The 14,693-nt window shown below is 44.3% G+C and overlaps 1 protein-coding gene across 10 annotated transcripts in view; it reads right to left on the reverse strand.

Moving 5' to 3' along the window:
- Nucleotides 1-413: 413 nt before the first annotated feature.
- ARHGEF6 (Rac/Cdc42 guanine nucleotide exchange factor 6) overlaps nucleotides 414-14,693 on the reverse strand; it is a 124,586-nt gene continuing 110,306 nt past the window's right edge. For all 10 annotated transcript variants that reach the window (XM_070783564.1, XM_070783563.1, XM_019955784.2 and 7 more), the window contains 3 exons: nucleotides 13,436-13,535; nucleotides 11,676-11,730; nucleotides 414-10,022 (listed from right to left, as the gene is read on the reverse strand). In XM_070783564.1, the coding sequence (XP_070639665.1) occupies nucleotides 9,882-10,022; nucleotides 11,676-11,730; nucleotides 13,436-13,535 (296 nt within the window). In that variant the 3' untranslated portion in view covers nucleotides 414-9,881. The remainder of the gene's footprint in view (nucleotides 10,023-11,675; nucleotides 11,731-13,435; nucleotides 13,536-14,693) is intronic.

The following is a 14,693-nucleotide window of genomic DNA, read 5'->3' on the forward strand; positions in this document are numbered from 1 at the left end:
TTTCCTGCCTTAGGAGATGGGAGTGTAATTTTCTCTGCTTGTGACCCCATTTCCCTCCCCACTGTCCCCTGCACTGAGGCTCACAGCACTTACAAGTTTAAGGTGTTTCCTCCTACGTTGGGAGCTGCTTAGGGACCAAGACTTTTTCTGTGACAGTAAGGAAGACCTTTTCCAAGACAGTAACTTCGGCATCTACTGACGGTCTGGCACAGAATTGGTTCTTTATTCTTTGTGTGGGAAGGAATCAGTGAATTAGTGCATGTAGCTGCTTCCAACCCAGGAGTCCATGAAATAATTCTGTGTTGGTGAAAGCAAGAATTTGCCATACTGTAAAAACCTTCATGACATAAAAAATATCTATAGGATGAAAATATACTCAGGGAGTAGAAAATGACTGAAAATTATACTGTCGATAAAAACAAAGAATATATTTTTATTATATTTTGCAAAATAGTACATGATCATTGGCAAGATAGTCCATGATGTTGGTTACAAACTTCATGTAATATTTTCAAAGTTGTTCCAGTAAATGACAAGGACTTGGGTCCATTTCTGATCTACCTATATTAATAATATTCTGATCATAAATTATCGAACTGAATTTATTTTTGTAAATGTATCACTCTGCATTCCCGCTAAAGAGTGGGGAGAGGAATGCTTGAAATGATCAGTGATTTTTATTTTCAGATAAAGAGAAAATAAAGTATAAACAGGTCTGTCTGTGTTCCTTGATAAGAAGCAAATGTCTACAAAAGGAACAGTGTGCCCTGGCAAGCTATCAATACAGGGGCCCCAGTTAAAAAGAAACAACATATAGATTCCTGGGCTCCAGGAGGGAACACATTTTGTGTTGAATTTGACTATTTCCAGAGGGCCTGACTGCATTGTTAGAAGTCTAAGCACTGCCTTAGGCCTTTAGAGCAGTCTGAAATACTTTGGAGACATAAAAAGGGAACATGATTTTCATTATTTTTCTTTTGCTCTGTGAAGCACATCTCCATTAAAAAAAAAAAAAAAAACCAAAACCGGAAATCCTCAGTGTAGTACAGTGGTTAAGTCTGGAGTCAGACAGAGACAGTCTTAATCCAGGCTCCACTGTTTTTCCAACATCATCACCACGGACAATTCATTTCATCTCCTCTGGGCCTCGGGATCCTCATCTGTAAAGTGAGGAGATGCTAAAAATACCTGCTTTGCAAAGTTGATGAGGATTCGATGAGACCATTCTCAGAAAGCCCCCAGCAGAGTCTGCTCTCTGGACCAGATCATCCTATAAAGAGCACCAAGGGGAGTGCCCATGTGGTCCCCAGCACACCAGCCTGCATCCAGTGCCATAGGTAGACAGGATGGCACCTTAAAATGTTTGAAACTTCCGAGACCAAGGTGAACAGCAGCCCAGGTACACATGAAAGGCCTTGCCATGCAGTAGACCAAAGACCACACCCAATTTGAAGCAAAGTGAAAGCAAAAAAAAAAGCAAGTCTAGAACAAGAACATATACCGAATATTAGAGCAGGTCTGTGTGTAGCAAAGACTTTCCTACAGTTTCATTGTCAAAAATGATTAACAATCAGAGGCTGAGGGTTGCCAAACTTTTCAGTAGTCTTAAGCAGTTGCAAGTTCCATCCTCAGGATATTTAGGAAGATTTTTTTTTTTAATCATTGATTCCCAATATAAAGTATGTCAGCATATAAACTTCCCCCTTCCAAAATAAATGAGGTCCTACTATGTAGCACAGGGACCTATTAATATAGTCAGTATCCTGTGATAAACCATAATGGCAAAGAATCTGAAAAAGAATACACATATGTATGTATAAGTGAACCACTTTGCTGTACACCAGAGACTAACACAACAGTGTAAATCAACTGTGAAGTGAAAGTCGCTGAGTCGTGTCTGACTCTTTGCGACCCCATGAACTATACAGTCCATGGAATTCTCCAGGCCAGAATACAGGAGTGAGTAGCCTTTCCCATCTCCAGGGGATCTTCCCAACCCAGGGATCGAACCCAGGTCTCCCACATTGCAGGAGGATTCTTTACCAGCTGAGCCACAAGGGAAGCTCAAGAATCCCGGAGCAGGAGTGAGTAGCCTTTCCCATCTCCAGAGGATCTTCCTGACCCAGGAATCAAACCAGGGTCTCCTGCATTGCAGGTGGATTCTTTACCAACTGAGCTGTCAGGGAAGCCTGTACTTCAATAAAATTATTAATAATAATAAAGCCCCCTCCTTCCATACCACACTCCTCTGAGTAACCCCAAGAGGCAATTCAGCAACTCTCAAGAAAACCATTTAAATATATAGCTGCTTTTCATTCTTCATTCCTGGAGTTCCATTGAGTTATCCATCACATTTTCCCTGCTAATGTAACTCCACTTAAAGTCCAATAATTTTGGTCACTAAACTTATCTTCTGTGTATCTCTGATGGTAATTGTGTGTGTTTGTGCATGCATGCTCAGTCGTGTCCATCTCTTTTCGGCATCATGGGCTGTAGCCCTCCAGGCTCCTCTGTCCATGCAATTTTCCAGGCAAGAATACTGGAATGGGTTGCCATTTCTTGAAATCCCACATGAAACCTTTAACACAACTTCAATCTGATTCACATTTCTTGTTACTATGAGTTTAAAGATGTGTATTTTTTGAAAGATTTTTTTTAATGTGGACCATTTTCAAAGTCTTTATTGAATTCATTACAATATTGCTTCTGTTTTATGTTTTCTTTTTTTGGTCACAAGGCACGTGGGATCTTAGCTCCCCAACCAAGGACTGAACCTGCACCCCCTGCATTGGAAAGTGAAGTCTTAACCACTGGACCACCAGGGAAGTCCCAAAGATTTGGTTTTTTATCCATCCACCCACCCATCCAACAGTGAGTGGTATGATAGGTTCTGTGCTTTGCATGCAATGGATATGAGCCAGTCTCTGCTGTCAAGTAGCTTACAGAATTTTGCATCAGATCAGTCGCTCAGTCGTGTCCGACTCTTTGCGACCCCATGAATCGCAGCACATCGGTGTGCAAACGTTGAAAGACCACTGTGAATGCTGCAACATGGGTCAGAATCAGTGTTACCAGGGATACATGGGAGGGACATGTAACTAGCACAAGCAGGGGAAGGTGGGTTTCAGGAAAGGCTTTCCAGGACATGTGGCACAGATCGAGCCTTACGGGATGCTGGGGGAGAGGGACCACGTTGAGGAAAGGAGGGCCCAAGAGATAGAGCGAATCATGTAAAAGCAAACGTGTGAAGGCAAAGGGTTCTGGGAAGCAGGCAGGAGTCAGCTCACAGAGGGCCTCATGTGAGAAAAATATGTTGCTATACCGGCCTAACAGCACATGCTGAAGCCCAATCTAGAAGTGCATTTGTGCTCACCTGGCAGAGAAAAACAGCTCTCTGAGCTCCTTAAATTCTTTTGTTTCTTTCTTTCTTTTTTTTTTTTGCTCTGTGGCATGTGGGATCTTAGTTCCCCAAACAGGGATGGAACTTGTGCCCCCTGCAGTGGAAGCACAGTCTTAACCACTAAACCACAAGGGAAGTCCCTAAGATTGCTCCTTATTTTGAGTTTGTCTGATATTTCCCCATGGTTAAATTCAGGTTACGTTTTTTGGATGGAAAACTACATACTGATGTGTTCTTCTCAGAGGGTGTCCTATTTGGAGGCATGTGATGGTCACTGGCCTCTCATTCTTGATGTAAACTGTGATCCCTCACTTCAGGTGCTGTCCAATATCCCCACTCTATCTAGAGTTACTATTTCCTACCTTGCAACTAGTAAGCACTCTTTGGGGAAACACTTTAAGACCATGCAAGTAATTTGTTCATCATCAAAGTTTCCCTCTATGTTTAGCATCTAAGGGTAATTTTGGCCCGCATCGGTCTTTACTACGATGGCTGCAAAACGGGGATTTTCCAACTCTAGAGTTCCTTTCTTGTTTACCAGTCAATACTCATGGTACTATAAACAAGAACCTTCCCTTTCTCCCCACTTATTTATTGGTATAGACTCATAGATTTCTACTTTTTCCAGTGTTTTCTAATTCATTACTGTATTTTGGTGCTCAAATTTTCCCTGGTTTGGCCAGTAAGAGCCTCTTCAAGTTCACACCTGGGTCTTTCTCACATGCGCCTCTCATATTTCTAAGCATCACTTCTGGCAGAACAAGATGTTCCAGGCTCATCTTGTACCTTTCCTGCCTTAGACGCAGAATCAGCCATTTCTCCAAGAAGCCCTTCTCCCTTTCAGTGCAGAGTACAGTGTTTAGAAACCAAGTTGTGGGCACTAGGTGTGTCCGCTGTATTAAGATGTCACTTCTCCTAGGAAATGTATGCATTTAGATGTACATGTATACACACATACCTACTAAAGCTGTCAGCCTTAGCAAATAAAAATTCAGGATACCCAGTCATATTTGGATTTCAGGTAAACATTGAAAAAGTTAATATAAGTATATTCCATTCAAAATTTGGGACCTGATATATACCAAAACATTATTTGATGTACAGCTGAAATTCCAATTTAACTGGGCATCTTGTATTTTATCTGGCAATCCTAATACATATAAACATACATACTACATGTACATAAATGGACACATACACATGCAGAGATATATATGCACATGTGTTTTGGAAATCATGAGTTCATACAGATACTTGACCCGAGCCTAAATGGAAAAAGAAAGAAGTTATTTGATGTACAGGGATGGGAAAGGGATTCTAGACAGGACAAATGGCATATTTGGGACTTAAGGGAAATTCAAGGAGATCAAACTTAACTGAGTGTGGTAGTAGCAAGACACCACATTTTTAAACAGGTCAGTGATATAGTCAGATCTTTTAGATAATCATTCTATTGGCACTAAAGAGGCCAGACTACAAGAGGCAAAGAGATGCATGAATCTGAGGGAGAGATGACATGTACCAGAAATAGGCAATGGAGGATGGAGAGAAATTCAGGGGCTACTGCAGAGTTAAAAATGGTAAGACTTGTATATGTATATGTATAAAGGATTAATGTATAAATACATTTATACAGGGTTGAGGGAGAGAAAGGAATGAAGGATAATGTCTATTTTTCTGGCTGGGGCAACTAAGTGGCCAGGGATGCCATTTATTGGGATAGGAAACACTGGAAGAGCAGATCTGGGACTACAAATGAGGGGTCCAGTTTGGGACATGCTGACTCTGAGGTGCTGTAGGACATCCAAACTGCGATGTCCACAAGGTAGCTGCCTCCATGGGTCTGGAGCTCAGGAGAAAGTTCAGGATGGAAAAATATGGACAAGGGAGTCATCTGTACTTTGATAAATGAAGTTATAGGAATAGACAAGATTGTCCAGGAAGAGGCAATAGAAAGAGAGAGAAGAGGAAAAGAGCATTAAGGATCAGCAACATTCATGGGGCAGGCAGGAGGCATATTCAGCAAAGCAGACTGTGGGGTGGTCAGAAAGACTGAATGAATGCCAGGAAAGTTGGGATCATGAAAGCCAAGGAAGTAGAGATTTAACAAGGAGGCAAGGGACAAAGGTCAACATAGTGAAAGCTATGGTTTTTCCAGTAGTCATGTATGGATGTGAGAGTTGGACCATAAAGAAGGCTGAGTGCCAAAGAATTGATGCTTTTGAATTGTGGTGCTGGAGAAGACTCTCGAAAGTCCCTTGGACTGCAAGGAGATCCAACCAGTCCATCCTAAAGGAAATCAACCCTGCATATTCATTGGAAGGACTAATGCTGAAGCTGAAGCTCCAATACTTTGGCCACCTGATGTGAAGGGCTGACTCACTGGAAAAGACTCTAATGCTGGGAAAGATTGAAGGCAGGAGGAGAAGGGGATGACAGAGGATGAGATGGTTAGACAGCATCACTGACTCAATGGACATGAGTGTGAGCACACTCCAGGAGATAATGAAGGATAGGGAAGCCTGGCATGCTGCAGTTCACAGGATCACAAAGAGCTGAGATGATTTAGCAACTGAATAACAAAAGGTCACATACTGAAGAGAGGTCAGGATGGATATTGAAAAGTGCTCCCTACATTTGTCAATAGGAGCTCATTAGTGACTTCAGGAGAGTAGATGGCCAAGGTAGAAGCCAACCAGGCAAGTGTCATGTGTAGAAGAGGCAATGCGGTAGAAAAAACACGGATCCAAGAGGCAGACAGACCAGGGTTTCAAGTCCCTGCTCCACACACAGTAGCATATTGTTCAATCACTGTACCTTTCTTCACTTGTAAGAAAGTTAAAGTTGAAAGTTAAGTCACTCAGTCGTGTCCGACTCTTTGCGACCCCATGGACTGTAGCCCACCAGGCTCCTCCATCCGTGGGATTCTCCAGGCAAGAATACTGGAGTGGGTTGCCATTTCCTTCTCCAGGGGATCTTCCTGACCCAGGGATCGAACCCAGGTCTCCCGCATTAGAGGCAGACACTTTAACCTCTGAGCCACCAGGGAAGCCCACTTGTAAGATGGGGATATTCATAGTGAATACCTAATGGGGTTGTTTGGAGGGTTACAGGAGTTTAACCATGTAAAACAGTGCTGAGCCTCGCACGCAGGAGGTACGGTATTATAGCTATTGCTTCAGTGTAGGAAACATAAACCACTGAAGCGATCTCAAGCAGAAAAGTAGTATCAGGTGCCTACAAAATTGATGACTACAGAAGTGGAAGTCAGGGGGCTTTCATTAGCCTAATGGCTATCAAGGTCATAGCACAGTGGTCGTGATCCAAATCTAGCTTCAGGGGATACGGCTGCTGCTAGAGTCTGTCACCCACAAAGCTGTGAGTACAGAATGTAGTACAGAAGCCACAAACATCTCCTTGGATCTCCCTGCCAGCCACCAAGCCCCGGGGAAGAGAGCCTCTGCCTAACTGAAGCCTTTCAACCTTGTGCCAAGGCATCTCATTGGCAGAACTGAAAATGTATCAGAACCCATGTTGTATCCAGAATCCTAGCTGCAAGAGAGTCTGAGATATTTATTTTTTAGCCTTGGGGTAAGGTAGGGGGAGGACTGGATGCTGAGTAGTGTTCTTGCCTGGAGAATCCCAGGGACGGGGGAGCCTGGTGGGCTGCCGTCTATGGGGTTGCACAGAGTCAGACACGACTGAAGTGACTTAGCAGCAGCAGCAGCAACCAATAATACCCAGTGCAGCTCTCTTGTTTGGGAGTAAATATTTTCACCCTGACTGCTGAAACTGGCATTCCAACTGTGGTCAAAATGGAGCAAAATTGGCAAAATCCTGCTAAATATACAGAGAGATGGAAACAAGACTGAAGATCAAGGGATAAGTTTGAAGAGGAAAGTGAATATCTCTATCTCTAATATTGAAGAAAAACGGCAAGAAGAGGTACAGACAGTTTATAGTTTGGGGCCAGGAGGAGAGGGGTGGTGAAGTTAAGGGAGGTTCTCCCTCAAGAGACATATTATCTCTGTAAAGTGGGGAACAAATATCATCTGCCCTGAGTGAAAAAGATAGAAGCTAGTTCAGGGGCCTGATGAGCATGGATAACTGATGAGGGAAACAGGAAAGGAAGCTGACACAGCATGAGAATTCTTTCCACACACCAGCTAGCAAAAAAAAAAAAAGAAAGAAAGAAAAGAAAAAGAAGAAGAAACACAGGACTTATTTTATAAAGCATTGTTATTCTTATTTATTGAAAATGTCCATTTTAAAAGTCTTCAAAATAAAAACAAGTTAGAAAATTTGAGCTTGTGTAAGAAGGGACACGACAGAAGAGGAACTAAAAGGCCTCGAAGGGTAGCCGTTTTAACTACAGGGTTACAGGGACCCATTTATAGAGTATTGTAAACAACACAACTATGGAGACACTGCTGTTAGGTTAACATGGCTTCATTTCCTGTATAGGATTGTTGAGTGTGAGTGTGGACACCACTCTGCAAAAACTACATTACCCAGAGTACCTAGGGCCTCTCATCAGAAGGGCCACACCCCCAAAACATGCATATGGACACGTCACTTTAAAATAAAGACCTGTCAATATTTTAAGCAATCCTATATACCTTATCAACTAAAGTATTTGTAATCACAAGAAATGTTTCCTACAGATATAGTTTGCATATTTATTGCAAGCCATTGACTAACCACAGACAGGGCATATGCTACGATCTGTGTTCTTGTTATTGTTGTTTTTCATCTGGAAGTGAAGGATGGCATCTCTAAATCATTGGGCTAAAAACAGAACACAGCCATTCCAAGAAGTCTTCTTCAGTCTTCAGCTTCCAAAGACGGCTGTGTGTGGTTGGCTGAGATTGGTCTGCAGGAAAAGTCCATTTCCTGTGGAGGATGTAATTTCTGCCATGTAGCAAGCAGTCAACAGCCCCTTAACAGGTAGCTATGGGAGTTGAGACCCCCTCTGCTGTACTAAAAAGGAAAATGGCTTAGCAAGCTCGGGAGTTCAAGTTTGGTTTCTAAACATTTGCAAAACCCACATTTATAGGTACCTACTGAATGTATCTGGGAGACAACTTTGATCTGTCCATTGGTCCTTGACCTCTCTTTCCAGCGATCTCCCCCATCTGGCCAAATTGCCTCTCTTTGGGAGAGACAGGGGCAGGTTGCAACTTTCAACTGTGCTGGATTTGGATGTGTGCTGCCCTGCCATGACCATCTTCTACACCTGGTTTATCACAGTTCTAATTTCTCAGATATTAGAAACCCTCAGCAAGGGTTTGATTCGATGGACAACTTGAGTAAACCAGTTCCAAATAATCAGCTTTGCTAGGAACCAGCACACAGCTACTAGAGGGGCCCTTTCCTTCCAGCTGTACAAACTGGCCCAACAGCACATATCTGCAAATCATGCTTAGAGTCCTACTCAAAGAGGCTGATGACTATTACAGCATCTCACAGCATATATGGGAGGACAATCAAGGGAATTAAAGCTGTCTGCCAGGGCGCCACATCACCTCAGTGTAGACTGAAGGATGAGAAGATGCAACTTGAATATGTGACGTAGATAAAAGGAACTGCTCACAGTATATATTTTTAAAAAGCAAAAGCACACACAAACCAATTTACACACTGATTGGGATGGTTGGCTTAAAGCACTGGGGAAATAGAAAACTTCTACACAAAGCAGAAGGCCAGGGACAAAACCTAGCATGCACTGGCAAGAGATGGGCAAGTCGGCTACTGAGGGGAAGATGCTCCAGTGCAGGTTGCTAATGGATTTGGTGTTGGCGTGGGTGACCAGAGCTTCTGCCCCACAGAATGGAAAAATAAACCAACACGAAAGGAGAAAGGGTGCTACAGTTTTCTTGGTCTTATAGACAAGACAGGGTAGTCATTTTAAAAAGCGGGTATTGAGGGTGGCACAAGCTGTGTCTGGGAAGGGCAGCTGGATCACTGGGCAAACATATTTGCCTTTCACCTTCCCCAGTCAGAGTTCCAGAAATGTTGCCTTCAGTAAATTAGGTACTGAGGGGCTGCCAGGTAGAGGAAAGCATTAGGGGGAAAGTCAAGTTCACATTTTAATAAGCCATGGCCAGCCACTTGGGGAGAGCAGCCAGCCCAACAAGAGTGACCCAAGGATAATGGCTGGTAAAGAGGCACTACGAGTTGAAGGCCATCTGAAGACCCTGTGAGTCATCTGCCTACAATAGCTTCCCTTTGCTTACTGATGGAAAAGACTCTGGGGAGACTTCTCCCACTCCCTCTTGCTTTTTTACTCCTGTCAAAAAAATCAACAACCAATCAATAACCAAACAATCACAAACACTCATCCAAACACACACACACATACACACACAGAGAGACTAAGATATGAAATAAAAACCAGAGAAGTGAGCAAACTGAGTCAGATCACTCAGCTGGACATTTCCCGACACCCTACAGGCACCCTCTGCCAGCCGCACAGTGATGGTTATGGGAGAACGGAGGTCTTGCTACTGGACTCGGCCCGAATACACTCATCAGTTTGCTTCAACAGCCTCCGGACCAGCTTCTCTAGGTCCCTTCTTGATTTCAACTCTTCCTCCAGGCATTGCTTCATTCTTTTATTCTCCTATGATGGGAAAAGGCTGATTGGTTACCAAACAAACAGTCCCTGCCACAGGGCTCCTCATGCTCAACCTCTTGGCAGCCTTCACCACTGAAGACACTCTCCCTCCTCAAACTCCTCTCCCTCAGCAGCTTCTGGATTATTCTACTTCTCGCTGACCAACCCCTGAAATATCAAGACAAGCATTCTCTAGGGCTCTGGCCTGGGCCCTCTTCTCACTCACTCTTTTCACTTACTGTTTTTTTTTCTTTCAACTCAAGTATCTGTGAAGAGGCCACCCCAATTCTCTCTGGCACTGACCTCGTCTCAGCTCAGGAGCACCAGGTCCATAGCCCCCAGGGCCAACTTGATATTTCCGCCTATACTTGTTATAAGGCCCTCAAGTTCATTATGTTCTAAAGTGAACCCAGTATCTCCCCCATCACCCAAACATCTCTTCCTTCTGTAGTTTCTGATTTTCATGAAGGGCACCACCATATCAAAGTACATACCCAGATGAAAAAGTTTCATCTTCCATCTCTGGCTCTTTTTCTTTTCTTTTCTTTTTAATAATTTTATTTATTAACTTTATTTTTGGCTGTGCTGAGTCTTCGTTGCTGCACGGCTTTACTCTAGTTTTGGAGAGCGGGGGCCACGCTCCAGTGGTGGTGCACAGGTTTCTCATTGCAGTGGCTTCTTTTGTTGCAGAGCATGGGTTCTAGGCATGTGGGCTTCAGTAGCTGCAGCACATGGGCTCTACAGCACCAGCTCAATAGCTGTGGTGCACAGGCCTCGCTATGCTGGGGCATGTGGGATCTTCCTGGGTCAGGGATCAAACCCGTGTCTCCTGCATTGGCAGGTGGACTCTTTACCACTAAGCCACCAGGGAAGCCCTCTGGGTCTTTCTCAATTCCCACATCATAGCACCATTTTCCACAGGCTCTAACTCAGTGATATACCTCCTTTACTTCCATGTCCCTCCTCTGCAGCCTCAGTGGCTCTCTCTCCTCAGCTCAGGACCTCATCATGTCTCACCCTGAGTTCTGTAATAGCCTCCTAAGTGATCTTCCAGCTTCTGGTCTCTCTCCCTACAATCCAGGCTTTACCCCATCACAAAGTACAGGCAGTCCTCAAACTCTAGGAAGAATGCCAGAGGAGCCCACAATTCATGACTTATGGTTCTATTTACATGAAGTCACTCAGTCATGCCTGACTCTTTGCGACCCCATGGACAGCAGTCTGCACCAAGCTCCTCCATCCATGGGATTTTCCAGGCAAGAGTACTGGAGTAGGTTGCCATTTCCTTCTCCAGGGAATCTTCCCTACCCAGGGATTGAACCCAGGTCTCTCACATTGTAGACAGATGTTTTACCATCTGAGCCACCAGCGAAGTCCCATGAATGACTTATCTTTTCTTAAATTCTGTTTGCAAATGTCAGGGAACATGAAAGTTGTAACTAAGTTTGGGACCCTATTTTAAATGCTAAACAGGTATATAATCAAGCCTCAGAAATTGAAATCCAAGGCCACATGGTAAAATCTACAAAACCCACCTGGATGACACACGGGAAATAAGAATGCCCACCTCACCACCTTGTTCCCGGCTTTCTCCTGAGGGTGTTTACCCATGTGTGGCAGGGAAGAAGGAGGCTGTTAGGATCTGAGAAATTTCATTACCTGTTTCAGCTCTTTGACCTCATCCTTCAAGGCATAAACAGTATCGACAAGGCTCCTAGAACAACACAAAGTTCAGAGATTAATAGTTGGCATCGAAGTATTAAGTGATACTTAAGAAGAAAAGCAGCTTTATAGAAATAGTTTCTGAAAACCAGTGACCTTTCTGGCGGATGGGGAGAGATACTGCTATGAATGGCCCTTGTGTCCCTCATTTTTATGGGCTAACAACCACCATCACACCAGCTCATTCCAATGCCGAGTCACCACGCTTTTCCTATTACTTCTCTCCTCCACTGCTCGCTTCCCGGCTCGGGTGAGTACGGAAAAAGCGACTAGTGTATTATACACCTGTAACTTATATATTATTGTATACCAACTCTACTTCAATTTTTAAAAAGAAAAATTCAGAAAAAGAGAGACTAGGGCTACTCATAAGGTTTTGATTTCTCTCCTGGGGGAAGCAGGGGGCATCACCTGACATACTGTAATGAGAGGTGGCACCAGGCCCTGCCTGCTTATAGTGTCTGCATGAGCACATTGCCCTTCTCACCAGCATACGTGACACAAAGTCAGGGCATTATTTCTGGAAGATTCCACGTATTCCAAAAGGGATAAAGCACCTTGGCTGAGTTGTAGAAGAGTCATTTCCTCTCTCACTCTCTCCCTGGACAAGGACTTTGGAGATCAGAGTTCCACTTACTGGACATCTTACCAGTCCTCTAACCTTGGGTAACCAGTTTTCTTCTCACCCTCTCTTGGTCTCATTTTCTTCACATACAAAATGGGGATAGTAACCCATTCCCCGAAAGCCTCATAAAGTCATTGGGAGGGTGAATGTAGCCATAATGATAGTAATTAAACTATTACTATTATTGAGTTAATAACTATTACTATTGAGTAAATAACTATTACTATATGATCATCACTTATTGAGTGATTATCATGTGCTGGCCTTTGTACTTCTTATTCCATTTAACCTCACAACAACCCTGAAAGTATCATTATCACATCCAGTTTATAGATGAGGAAACTGAGGCAGAGAGAAGGGAAAGAACTTGTCCCAGGTCACACAGCTAACAAGTACCAGAATCGGCTTGAACCAGGGCTGTTCTTCTCTTGAGCCCGAGTGCTTCATCATTTGGCCGTATCACTTCATGCACCAGATGGAAAAATATATTGACGGTGCCAAGCGCTATGAAACAAGCTGTCCTATGCAAATTTAGGCCTGACTTCAGAAATGACTCAAGTTTAAACAAGTATTTAACCTGATTTTCCCCTGGTAGGTCACCCTCATTACTGTGCAAAGGTAGGTCAAGGACATAACTTTCTTGAATCACAATTTCCTCATCTGTAATGGTGGTAAATCTCAATGGTGGTGTATCTCACTGGATTGCTGTGGGAGTTTAAATGAGGTCAAATATTGAAAGTCCAGTGCCTGAGTCCATAAATGTGAGGGGCATCACCATGGGCAGGGGAATTGGTGCTGTAGCCTTCCCAATGCCTCCCAAACCCATCTGGAGCAGTATTCGTTTGTACCCTGAAGTTCCTTCCTGTCCGGGGAGCTGGCTGCCCCCTCTGCCTTTCCTTTCTCCTTCCCTTTGTTGTGGGAGAAGCACCCCCTGTGCTCCCAACTGTACGATCAACCAAGAGGGCCCCATGCTCTGATGAGGAGGGTCTGCCCTTCAGTGCAGGCTTGGTCTGCTGGAACCTTCTTTCCAGCCCCTGGAAATATCAGAAAAGGTTTAGCCAGCTCTACTCACTTTTCTTCAATGATGGTCTGGCCATTGCTTCTGGTTTCTTCAACGATGAGTTTCTCCTCCTCGGGGAGTAAGACTTGGGGAACGGAATCTTTGCGAGCACCTACAGACAAGGGTAGCCAGAGGCAGAGGAGAGGGATTACTAGAGGAGATTATTTATTGGGGGTTTGTTCCTTTCTACGATTGTTTTTGAGGGGTCTTTGTTGATAGCATCTGGCTGACTGGCACCCCAAGAGCAGTCACATTTTCTGATGAAATCTTTCTGACATGAGAAATTCCAAATGGCCGAATACATTGTTTCAACCCTGGGGGCGGGGGCACATTTTGTATCCAGAAACAATGTGAAAAGGCTGCTGTGAGATTATCCTCAACCAAGGTCCCCTCCTTTCCTGTTCTGGCTCCTCCAAAGCAAAGAGCTGGCCAGCAACCATTCCTCCCTGCCCATCTCTGGGGAATGGCACACCACATTCTGTGTGTTTTGTATTTTAGTAAAAATCATGCAGAACATAGCACTACATGGGGATGCAACATGCTTAAAAAGTCTTCAGAAGCATCATTCACCCCCATTGGTTCTCCATCTTACAGGATGAGGCAGAGTCAGTGGAGACCATTTTGATCAAGGGTAGAGTGAGGGTGGGGAGATGATCACGACAGCTGCAAAGATGCAGGCGTCCTGACCACTGTCTGCTCACCATCTACCGGCTCTGGGATGGAGAAGGTGACAGAGCAGCCATGGGACCTGACCAGACAGCTCTCCTGCACCTCCAACCTCCGCCTCCCTTCTGGATCCTTCCTCTGAGAGCTAGATCCCTTAATCTCTGTCTCCTTGAGCCACTGGCTTCCTCTCTTCTAAGCCAATTCCCTTCAATTTCTGAACACTCACTGCCTTCACTCAATCTCCATGCTTTTCTCAAAGGGGATGTGTCTCTGTCTTCTGCAGGCCCCAGGACTTCGTAGATGCTTAATAAGTGGGTAGCAGGCTGGCTGACTGACCAACCAACTGGATGCAGCAAGAAACAGTAGGGATCAGTTTTAGGGGAGCAGGACTTTTGGCTGGAGAGGGATGTATAGTGTTGGTCGCCATGACACCATGATGCTAAATGGCTTACTGCGTGCGAAGCACTGTGCTAGATACTTTCCACACGTAAAAGGGAGGCCAGGGAGGAGGGGGGACAATATGACTCTTGAGAATGCCTGCCTGCACCTCTGAGCAAATTTCCTGTCTCTATCAGAGTGAAGACAGGAGGAGGCAGGAGGTGAG

This window comes from Bos indicus, chromosome X, assembly GCF_029378745.1.
Source record: "Bos indicus isolate NIAB-ARS_2022 breed Sahiwal x Tharparkar chromosome X, NIAB-ARS_B.indTharparkar_mat_pri_1.0, whole genome shotgun sequence".
Taxonomy (NCBI): Eukaryota; Metazoa; Chordata; class Mammalia; order Artiodactyla; family Bovidae; genus Bos; species Bos indicus.